The following is a 12,087-nucleotide window of genomic DNA, read 5'->3' as shown; positions in this document are numbered from 1 at the left end:
GTTATTTCACCTCAAGAGGGGGTGAAAATATCGCACGTTCTGGCAGCACTGGTTACCGTGTTTTATAAATTTGAAAGTAAATTGATGTGCTTGCAAGTGTACAAACGCATTAAGGGTGGCCAGTACTAACCGAATTTTCAAATTTTGCTTTTCTAATTACGTTTTGAATAATTATGTCACTCGAATAGTGAAAACCTTCCGAAAAAGTTTGTCTCACAGATTTTTTCGGAAGCTATAAAAATTTCTATAATAACAATTGATTAATAAATTAAAAGAAAAGTAAAATTCAAAAATTCGTTTAGTACGGCCCAGCCTTAACTTCATATGCTGAATTATTCCTTATACGCAGGGTTGCCAGAAAATTTTTTCTTGAGGGATGCTAAAATGGTGCGAAGGAAGAGGAACTTTTCGTCCATGATCTGGCTGCACTGGTCAGCATCGTTCCGTTAATACGCAGTGAAACTAAATATCTAGCTGTTTTTCAACGTTCGACTTGTATTCAAATCATTTACTTTACGTAATAATACCGGCTGAATTTTTTTATTATTATCTGGGAATTTTAATGATGGGGTAAGAGCAGTCGTACCCAGCCCCAAACCTGTAGCCAGCCACTTGATGTTAAATTATATCTGTATATATTTTGAACCAATGTTAAAGTACATGACCGGCTGGCTGCTGGTTATCTAGTTAGGGGCTGGGTACTGGTGCTCTTACCCTACAAGTAACTATTTTATTACTTTGATTGAATACTAGCACTAGCTTAGAGATACATATTTTTGCACGACTCATGATGCGAAGCTTCAGAATGTGCTTTACGATCGAAATTTTTAAAAACTTTTTTTTTAAACAGTATGAAATACACTCAATTTACTGTAAAACCGCCAGTAATATCTGAATTATATACTTTTTTACTTGTTCAAAACAATAAATTTTATAATTTTACAGGTAGCCATGATGGAATTCAGTAAAATAGATTATTTTTGCATCAACAAATATAATTTTTTCTGTTCTTAACTTCTGCCTGAATTTTTTCACTGCTCAAAACCATTAATAAAAACTTTCATTTAATTTACACTAATTAACTGACGATCTAAATTTCAATTTAATACATCTAAGAAGTGTTTATTTGAGTAATTATATATAAATTAAATTAATCCAATGTATGTATACATTTATATTTTTTTTTTTTATTTATTTAGTCTGTAAATATAATACGATCAGTATTTGATTAACAATTGATAATACTTGTAATATTTTTCCTTTCTCTTTTTAATACAAACAATGATATGCATTAAAAATAAATAATATATTTATTTTACTACGTTAATTAGATAAATCTATAAATAAATAAAAGTATTGTCTTATTTTTACGTATAAAATTTACCGTATGTTAATAAACAATTACAAAGTCTTACTTATTTACATATCTATTAAGTAGTCTATATTTTATTTCGGTTTTCTCATATATTTTTGGTAAATTATTTAACTAATCAATGGCGCCAATAATATTTATACAATTGATTTTCGTGATTAAACAAATTTACAATTAAATTATTAATTAAGACGCATGATTATAAATTATCTATCGATCCGCGAATTATTTACTAGTAATTAATAATTAATAATAATGTACAATTATCTATAATTTTTCACTATAAAATAAATGAGTAATCATCAAGTATTTTTATTCTTTTTACTTTTTGAATTTTGCTCAGGTTGGTTGTAGTCATTTGCTATGTCAATGTACTGAAATTAAAATAAATAATTAGTGTGAATTATTAATTAAATACGAGGAATAATTGAAAAAATTAATGAACATGTTTACCTTCCTCGGCACAAAGTATTCCAATATTTGCAGTACGATATAGCATAGCGAGACCATCAGCAAATATGGCAAGACTCCACTTGATAAATAATTAGCTAATTGTTCGCCGATGGTCTTCTTGCCTTCCCGGTGAACTGAGTCATAAATAATCTCCGTTCTCTTGGTAATATTGAACCAATTATAAATAGATACTATTTTATCATGGACTTGATAAGGACAAATAATATTTCCGCTTTTGTAGTCAGCTATCGCTTGCTCGAGAGCTTCTACAAGAGCGTCTACCTTTGGCTCGACTAGATAAATTAATTCTGGCGGCAACACTTCCGGTATGCCCCCGACTTCGGTTGATACGACTTGCAACCTGTAATTTAAATTATTTATTAAACAAATGAACTAATAAATCGAAAATTTTATTTAAACATTTAGAAAGTACTTGCCCACAAGAAGCAGCCTCAACAATGGCCATACAATAGGCCTCTGTAAGACTAGTGTTTAAAAAAATGTGACCTTTATTTAAAACATGACGCACTTGGGAGTGTTCTAGACTCCCTAGCAAAGTAACTCGATGCTGCAGTAAATTGCGTTCTCTTATCTCTTCAATAAGCCAGCGCTTAGGGCCATCACCGCCTATTAAAAACTGGACGTCTTGATGCCGTGAGCATATCTTGGGAATTATCTGAGCTAATAAATCAACACCTTTGCGATAAACCAGCCGTGATACCACGACAATTGTAACTAAAAAAAGAAAATTCATCAGATTTTAAAAATCTACTGATATCTGATACCTTTATTTGTGATAATTGTTACGTACTGCAGTTACTTTTCCTCTTGCTGATGTCTGGAGTGAACAATGCCGTGTCCACGGCGTTAGGAATCACTGACACCCGGTCTTTGTGAACTTTGGCACGTAGCACAGTGTTCTCTTTCCCAGTATGCGATACGCAGATACAATGATTGCAGTCTGCTAATGATATCTGAAGGCATTTGTTCGTCAAGACCGCTGATGTATCAGCGAAACCAAACAGAGAATGGTCCGTAAATACTGTCTGCAAAATAATTAATTAATTAGATAAACAAATTTATAATTTTATCAATTAAACTGTCATACTTTTAAACCCAGAAGTCTTCCAATCAGCATTCCTTCATGTGCTAGAGCTGAAAATGCCGAATGCCCATGAATTATTTCAATTTTTTCTCTAATAAATATATATCTTATCAGCGGAAGTGAGCATATCATCGTTGGAAGAACGCACTGATTATAAAATACTTTTATTGGCAAATAGTAGACCTGAAAAATTAATTAATTGAGTAATTAATTGCTTATGAGAATGAGTAATTAAATAGTAAAATACCTTTAGACCATTTGTCATGTAGCGAATACCCACTCGATCTCCATAGGAATGTGTCATCACCACAACTTTGTGTCCACGACCAAGTAAACATTGTGATAAATTAAATATATGCTCCTCCACTCCTCCCATGTTGGGGTAAAAAAAATCTGACACCATACTAAAAATAATTAGTTAATGTATCAGACATAATATAATTTTTAAAATATATTAAATTATTAAATAGATAAAACAAAAAAATGCATGTACTGATTTTTAAATCTTCTAAGTCAGTTTTTTAATTTATTTGTTAAAAAAATTTGATTTTATTATTTAAAAATTTTTTTAATTGTCAGACGTACGCCAACTTTACTGTCATCTAAAAATATATAATATTTAAGTTAATTTTCACTATTTATTTTTAAATAATCAGCTGTCTTGTAGGTTAAGATTTAAATTTAAATTTTAAAAAATAAATAATTCAAATTTACTTAATTATTATAAATAATTAGTACGTACCATATTCGATGCTTTACTTGATGCATTTTAAAAGGAATTTTTAATTTTAAATAACTATAAACATTAATTTATTCATAGTACTAGAAAATGTTTCTGTCACCATGACTTAGATCACGCCATTTTTATTGAGATAAAAAACTAAATCAATCCTCTCTAATCTCTGGCTTTTTTTTATACATTATATACCAACAAATATATGTGGACATATATTTTTTAATTGCACAAACAATTGATATTTTATATATGAAATTGATCGTGATATTTATTTTGAAAACTGATTGATCAATAAAAAGGTTCGCGATTGTTGGGATTTTAAACGTCAGACGAAAATAATTTGAATTGTAAACAAGTGTAAGGTTAGTAAAACCATTTTTATTTAAATTTACAAGTGTATTTATTTGTAAAAATGACAGATATATATTTTTCAGCAGGTTAAAAATTAACTCGAGTTATTTAAATTTGAATTTGACGCCATGCTTATTATTTAGATATAGAGCTAGAGCTGAGGAATAAAAGCTATAGCTTGATATATTTGTAAATATCTAAAAGCGCATGAGCAATTATCAATATACTGGTTTATTCCAAGTTATTCCAAGCAGATGATGCTCCAAAACGGGGTGGCAACTTTGCCTCTCGGCAGAGTTATCTGATAAATATATAATATACATACTTTTGTTTTGTGGTTGTTTTACTGAAGACAAATGTCTCTTGAGTGGTGAACTGGTGAAAGAAACCTGAGTTAAGACGTCAACTTGGTCCTCGACCACCGAGCCCAGGAGCTAAAGATTAAACGCAAGTTCTTACATGCATATAGATATAGATATAGACATATATTAATTATCGAGATGTTTCAAATATGTGGGGAAGGAGTTATATTGTTGAACAACAACTGCACCGCCTCGAGAATATGCTCCATGTCCGACGAGGGTCGAGTTATGAGCTCAGAACCTCTCAAAGATGACGAACTGTTCGAGGTGCGGATTGACAAAAAGGTGGGAATTCAAATTACTGATAATTTGGTTTATTATTATTATTATTATTATTATTATTTTTTAAAGTCTACTCAAACTGTCTACGTCAATTGAATTATTAATTGGCTTGAATAGCGAGTAAATGAATTGGAAGATTAATTGGATTTTGTGTCCTAGATACGATCAAGGTACGGAAAGATTGAAATAGGCGTGTGTACAAATGACCCAGAGACAATGAGGACAGTCGGCTGGACACCTAGTTTGCAGCTCTGGATGATGAGCAATGCTGGAATAGTCCATACTACCAATGATTTGAAGGAACATCTTATTTCAGAACCCACTTATGGAAGTACTCTTGATACTCTAGAAGAAGGACACACTATCGGAGTAATGAGAACGTCTAATGTAAGTGACAAGTCTAAAGTACTTGTTTTAGTTACCAAGTCCTTTGTGACGTGACGTTTAATTTAAAATAATTACTTTCATTTATTTTAGAGCGAACTAGTGTTTTTTATCAATGGAATATCTCAAGGAGTAGCAGCGACAAATGTGCCCACACGTTTATACGCTCTGGTTGCTATGTTCTTTGACTATGTGCAAGTAACAATAACAAATCCAAAGCCATTGGTACTCACAAATGAGCCGAAAGATGAGATGGAGATAAACAATGACTTTTCAATGGGTGAGGGAACGTCCACGAGTATGGTTGCTAATTTAAATGTTAATTTAAATGTCAATATGAATGTAAATCTACCGAAAAATCCGAGCCCCGCGGCGATTCGCGAAGATCGTCTGAGATTTCATGAGCGCGTAGGAACTCTAGTGAAGCTTTCTAACAACGCGCGAACTGCTGAAAGACGCAGACCCCTCGATGAATTTAATAATGGAGTGGTGATGACCCACAGACCGCTGAGAGACAATGAGCTGTTTGAAATACGTATTGATAGACTGGTAGACAAGTGGTCGGGGAGCATTGAAGTCGGGGTGACAACTCACAGCCCAACTGGACTTAAGTTTCCTGCTACGATGACCAACATGCGGTCGGGCACCACGATGATGTCTGGTTGCGGGATTTTGACAAACGGCAAAGGCATCCAGCGAGAGTACGGAGACATAAACTTGGACGAGCTACGAGAAGGTGACAGAGTCGGAATGATTAGAAGATGTAATGGCAATTTACATTACTTGATAAACGGTCTAGACCAAGGTGTAGCTGCTAAAGTACCCCCTGGTATCTGGGGAGTTGTCGAGCTCTATGGGATGACGGTCAAGGTGACGATCGTTGATCGCGACGAACGTGAGGAGCAGAATCTCGTCACGCGGAGAAATAATCTCCATCTTCAGGGCTTGGCTGAAGTCGAAGAAGAAGACACTCTTGACCGATTGACCTTTCATCCCTGCTGCGGCACTCACGCGGACGTTATCAACAACGGACGCACCGCGCACCGGCCTAATGCTATGGACGACTTCAATAATGGCGTAGTACTTACAATGAGACCATTGAGGCTCAATGAATTGTTTGAAGTAAGGCTAGATAAAATAGTTACCAAGTGGGCGGGTTCTATTGAGATCGGCGTGACCACACACTCGCCAACTGAACTGGAATTTCCTTTTACTATGACCAATGTCCGCTCCGGCACGTGGATTATGACCGGCAATGGAGTTATGCACAACGGCACCTCTATTATTGATCAGTATGGCCAGAATCTTGACCGTTTGCAAGTCGGGGATCGCGTTGGTGTCATGAGGAAGGACAACGGGACCTTGCATTTTTTTGTCAACGGAACTGACCAGGGGGCTGCTGCTATCGGCGTCCCAGAAAGAGTTTACGGGGTTATTGATCTGTATGGTCAAGCTACGCAGGCTACTATTGTAGACAACACTGACTTCTACAGCCCGACTACAAATAATTCCAGTTTTAGCAACACCACATTATACAGGTGAGCTTTTAAATTTTTTTATAAAAATTCCACTAGAGTTGAGCTTTAATTAACATTTATTATTATTATTATTTTGTTTTTTTTTTTTTTCTAAGTGATTTACGATTTCATCACGTACATGGCAAGCACGCGAGAATTTCAAATAACGGACTGACAGCATCGAGGATACGAGCTCTTGGTGAATTTAATGAGGCTATCGTGATTGCTAATCGACCTTTACGTGATGGGGAACTTTTTGAAGTTTCCATTGACAAAATGGTCGGCCGCTGGTCGGGTGCAATTGAAGCTGGTAATTGAGATATCGTTTATTTTTACAAGGTCGCATTCAAAAATAAAAAAAAACAAATACTCAAATTTTTAATTGCTAATAGGAGTGACGGCTATCAGACCAGATGAGCTGGAGTTTCCGTCGACGATGACGGACATTGATCACGACACATGGATGCTATCAGGATCAACAGTGATGCGAGACGGCGTAACTCTTCGTCATCATTATTCTTGCGATCTTGATAAACTCGTCGAAGGAAATAGGATCGGCATGATGCGATGTGCAGACTCGAGTCTACATTATTATCTTGATGGAGTTGACCAAGGTACTGCATGCAGTGGTCTTCCGCCTCACGTTTATCCAGTGATTGATTTGTATGCGCAGTGCGCTCAGGTATGAGTTTCCGGTTGCCAAAAATTATTACCTATTAAGTGACTGTCCACATCTACTTTAGTAATTATGTTTTTTTTTTTTTTCAGGTTACTATTGTACAGCCAGAGCGACGTGATACGATAACTCAGCAGTATTTGCCGTCGGAAAACAGTATCAGTCAGCAACCGACCTCGGTGATACAGCCCCAAGCTCCAATGGAGATCACCCACAAGTTCCACGAGTCTGTCGGGCTCAATATTCAGTTGAATACTGATCGAGTTATTGCCGCGCGCTGTCGTGAGTACAATCACGCTGTTTTATTGAGTGAAAGTGGCCTTGAGAACAATGAACTCTTTGAAATATCAATCCAAGAAGTTGCTTCCGAGTGGAGTGGGTCCCTAAAAATAGGAGTTGTAGAAAACACAAATGGCAATTGGTTAACTTCGATGGATCTAGTGCCCGGGATGACTTCGATACCAGCAGATGCTTGGTATCTGACAGGAAACGAAGTAAGATATAAGGGTAATGTACTCTGTTCCAATTACTGTCCTAGTTTAGATTGGCTGAGAGTGGGCGATAAGATCGGCGTAAAAAGAAGCCACGAAGGCAATTTAAAGTTTTATATCAATGGCGAAGATATGGGAGTTGCTGCCGTTAATGTACCGGAGATGGTGTGGGTTGCGGTTGAACTTTTCGGCAGCACTGTCGCCGTCAGTATCACGAGCAGCAAGCAGCAGATTCCTGTGATATCCCCAAATGCCAGTTTGAGACTCCAAGATTCTTTGGAGCTGCTGCTGGATCCCATGCCGCTGACGATGAGAAATGATGGGGGAATGGACACGTCAGTTGACGCTTCGGAAGCTAAACTTCAGGAGATTCTTTTGACTCCCACCCAACCAGTCGTGACGTCCACCGGGGAGACTGACTGGTGCTACGAGTTTCACGAGAATCGCGGGAGAAATGTTGAGCTTGAAGGTCAAACAGTTGCTAGAAGAGTCGCTAGTTATAATCAAGGCGTCGTGATGACCAACCGACCGTTAATTAGAGGGAAAATATTTCAAGTGGAAATTGAGAAGATAAACGATCGCTGGGTATCAGGTATCCTTTGTGGCGTAACTTGTATATCGCCTGAGAAAGCAACCTTCCCTTTGACTGCTTTGGGTTTCAAAAAATATTCATGGATAATTTGCAGCGACTGGATGTCTCACAACGGCACTAAAGTTAAAACCCGTTATGGCGCAAACTTGGACAACCTCCAACCTGGTTCGACAGTAGGTCTGTTAGTCGACGAGGACTCGCGACTGCATTTATTTGTCAATGGATCTGACCAAGGAGTAGCCGCCACAGATCTTCCGCCCTATGTCTACGCAGTAATCGATCTCTACGGCCAAGTCGAACAGGTCTCAATAATAGGTCCTATTGCCGAAGCTGTTCTTACAAATAACGACGCAATAAATTTGGCAATAGCCAACAACGTCGAGCGCGTTGCCAATGAACTTGAGGACGTGGAAAACTCACGCGAGAAAGCTGATCTAGAGTGTCACGAAAAAGAAAACGTCCTCGAGATTCCGTCCAGTCTACCTCTGAATCTTCAGATTGACGACGATGAGCTAACAAACTTCAACGCCATTCAGACTACATCATCCCGCGTCAATCCGTTAGAAACGACCTCGCCAAACATCGCGACCAGCGCGTCGACTGCAGCAACACACAATAATATAACGCATTTCAATAACGACCTACCGGGTAAATCGATGGCAAGCAGCTGCAACTCAGACAGCAATAATTCAACAAGTGAATTGGAGATAAGTAACGATCCCCGTGCTGCTGGTATCGAGTGTTTTAAATTTAAAAATAATAATATCAATAATCCGGATGATACTTATGACAATAATACAATGTCTAACAACGATTTGGATAATGATGATGATGATAATCATGATAACGATGAACAAGTAACAAATGGGATGATGATGATGACATGTAGCTTAAGAAATAATGATTGTACAAATGTAGAGATAAACAATGCAACGAATATTAATATTAAAAACGGTTCAGCAGCATCCTCGAGCAATATGTCAAGTTTGAATACCGCCATAAATTCAATGAATGCCAACAATGCAATAAATGAAAGTATCTTATCCAATGGGCAGCTAAATAACATCGCTGCTTTCAATCAAAACTCAAATAATCTTAATGTAAATGTAAATGTTAATGTTAATCATAATAATATTAATCAGGACAACTCGCAGTGCAACCTCACGAGCAACATAACGAGTAGTTTAGCCGCGACCTCATTCAATACCTCAATAAATTCGACGGATTTGCAAACGACAAATCGTCAGCTCCAGACTGCTAAGCAAAATTCCAATAGTGCCATACTGCCCAATCAAAATGGATCGAGTCATAATTCCCAGCAATCTTTGAGCTCAACGCGTACCTCTTCTTCACCACCGACTCCACTAAACTCGACGATTATTATGACACCCTCGAAAAAATGTGAATATTTAAAAGCCTGTATGAGACTTAAAAAATCGCTTGTTTTGCCAGATGAATTTTTTTCTCTTGATGAAGTTACTTGTTACTGCAACTCCTGCTATAAAGTAGACGGTGACGGAGCTATTTGTAAAAAAGGTGACCCGCCAGCTGAGTTTGCCGTTCCTGTTGGGTGGGTCAGGTTTCCTCTTAAGCAGACCATCAACGCCAATCAGATTCCCCAGAGTACTACTGATAAGTGGCATGTTGCTTACTATGGAACACGATTAGATTCTATTAGGTGAGTATTCTTCTACTGTTTATTACTTATTTGAACTTCTCCCGGAAAGAAAATGAACTTCGGGAGTCTCCCACTACCTGTTAGTTCTCACCTGCGCATGGAACACCCGAAGTGGGAGTAAAAACCGAAGACACCCGGGGCAGATTCTTGCCGGGAAAATTTTTTAAATTTAAACATTTGAAGTGATCAATTAATTATATTTTTTAAAAATTATTTAAGATGGATTCTTGATCGTGGAGAATTACTACCCATGGAACAATTGGACACAAGCAATTTAACGACAATTATCAACACCGAAAATCAGAATCCGCAGGTCGTGTTCTCACCAAATATTAAATATGTCGCTTCTGAAGGAATTAAAAAATACCCGTAAGTGTATTTGTTTTAATTATTATTTTTAATTGGACTAATTTAAATTTAATATTTTTACAGGTACATTGACATGCAGTCAAACAGAAAATTGAACGCATCGACGGCGTTTCAGTTACTAGTGAGACCTGGATCCTATACGATGGGCGCAGACAAGCAACATGGCGCAGACGGAGCTGAGCCTACGGAGTGGGCGACCAAAGAAGCTGGTGCCACAGTAATAATAGCTCTTCTTATTAATCTTGATGAATTCTAATGACACCGGAAGCTGATATATAAATTTAACATATATATTCATCTTTAATTATCGTTGATAAAGTTAATCATCGACACGATTAATTGTCACTATTTTTTCACGGCAATTAATGCGCAATAAAATAACATCTGGTTTATTTGTTTAAATCAACGATTTTAAATTAAACGTAAAGATAAATATTTTAAATAATTTTGTTACAACAGAGAAATTTCAGAAAACGAACAGAAATTTTTTTGCTGACTCAATGAAAAATCACAAACAGGGAACATGAAGAAAAAAAATATTTTTATTTCTTATAAAAATAAAAAATCAAATTTCCTTTCTTTTTTTTTCACTATTCAAAAATATATGTACATACATATAAATATACTTTTGAAAATGAATATAATAGATCGGTCGATTATTAACTTTGTACGTATTTTTCTGTGATACTTTTTATTACAGCGCGAATAAATAATTTTATGATAAAAAAAAAAAAGTAATAAAATAAAATAAAAAAAAATACAAACGCATTTGCCAAGCGTACTGTGGTCCATTTATACGATAAATTTTTTTTTATCATCTTATCATAAATTAATATTTATTATTTTTACTTTCTTGCTTTTTATACGAAATCTTTTTTCTTATTTTTAATTTTATTAATCAAAGTTATGTAATTTAAATAATTGCGCCAAGTGCTTCGTGCAGCCTTTGCAATGCAACTAAAAAACTGAATTTATTTTAACTATTTTATTTATAAATTAAAAATTAAATTAGATTAATATCATTTCTAGTCATATAATTAATTATTTAATTTAAACAAACAAAAAATATCTAGAATGAACATAATTTAATTTAATTTTAATTAAGGTATATTTTTAAGATTGTAAAAAATAATTAAATTATTTTAAAATCAAACCTTTAAATTATCAATGGATTAATTAATTAATTAATTGATAAATATGTAAATTGGCCTGTGGAAAAAACATTTTTAAATAAAATAAAAATGTGATTAAGCTGCTACTTATTATTAGATAAAATTAATTTTAATTATAAAGAATATTGTCTGTAGTTTTAAGTAAATATTTAATTAATTAATTAATAATTAACCAAGTCACAATTTAATTAAGTTACAATAAAGTATACAGATTATTATTAAATAATAAAAAGCACCGCTGTAGATGCAAATAATTAGGCTGTATGATGCCTTATGCCTGGTTAAGTGCAATTTAATTAACGCTAATTAAAACATTTAATAATAATAAGTAAAAATGCCTAGTTGTAATTTTAAATTAATTACTTCTGTTACGGACTTTTAAAAATCTCATTTATTTCTGGACGCTAGCGCGTCAATTAAAACACCAATTATAAATTAATAAGCACTTAAAAATAGTGACGACAATTAAAAAATAATAATTATTGCTGATAAAAATATTTATTTAAATTTAAATATTATAAAAATGAATTATTTATGTAAATTTATT

At 34.9% G+C, this 12,087-nt stretch overlaps 2 protein-coding genes across 4 annotated transcripts; one reads left to right on the top strand and one right to left on the bottom strand.

Moving 5' to 3' along the window:
- Positions 1-1,403: 1,403 nt before the first annotated feature.
- Positions 1,404-4,490, bottom strand: LOC103580009 (phosphatidylinositol N-acetylglucosaminyltransferase subunit A). 3 transcript variants are annotated; one of them, XM_053738227.1, is made up of 8 exons: positions 3,673-3,764; positions 3,424-3,532; positions 3,178-3,334; positions 2,934-3,113; positions 2,637-2,871; positions 2,263-2,560; positions 1,826-2,186; positions 1,404-1,746 (listed from the first exon to the last, which is right to left on the bottom strand). In XM_053738227.1, exons 3-8 carry the CDS (start codon positions 3,331-3,333, stop codon positions 1,675-1,677), a joined length of 1,302 nt encoding a protein of 433 aa, XP_053594202.1. In that variant the 5' UTR covers position 3,334; positions 3,424-3,532; positions 3,673-3,764; the 3' UTR covers positions 1,404-1,674. The 3 variants fall into 3 exon arrangements, with proteins under 3 accessions (XP_053594202.1, XP_008559822.1, XP_008559823.1); XM_008561600.3 differs by lacking the exon at positions 3,424-3,532 and having other exon boundaries at positions 3,673-4,490; XM_008561601.3 differs by lacking the exons at positions 3,424-3,532; positions 3,673-3,764 and adding an exon at positions 4,343-4,430.
- A 16-nt stretch (positions 4,491-4,506) lies between these two features.
- Positions 4,507-11,543, top strand: LOC103580010 (neuralized-like protein 4). The gene is made up of 8 exons (XM_008561602.3): positions 4,507-4,664; positions 4,821-5,048; positions 5,139-6,583; positions 6,679-6,872; positions 6,955-7,244; positions 7,331-9,999; positions 10,219-10,368; positions 10,432-11,543. The coding sequence occupies exons 1-8, from the start codon at positions 4,518-4,520 to the stop codon at positions 10,622-10,624; spliced, it is 5,316 nt and encodes a 1,771-aa protein (XP_008559824.1). The 5' UTR covers positions 4,507-4,517; the 3' UTR covers positions 10,625-11,543.
- The last annotated feature ends 544 nt before the right edge of the window (positions 11,544-12,087 follow it).

The sequence above is a fragment of the Microplitis demolitor genome, chromosome 1, assembly GCF_026212275.2.
Source record: "Microplitis demolitor isolate Queensland-Clemson2020A chromosome 1, iyMicDemo2.1a, whole genome shotgun sequence".
Lineage (NCBI taxonomy): Eukaryota > Metazoa > Arthropoda > Insecta > Hymenoptera > Braconidae > Microplitis > Microplitis demolitor.
Note: the sequence above shows the minus strand (reverse complement) of the source record. Positions and strands in the feature narration are given on the sequence as shown.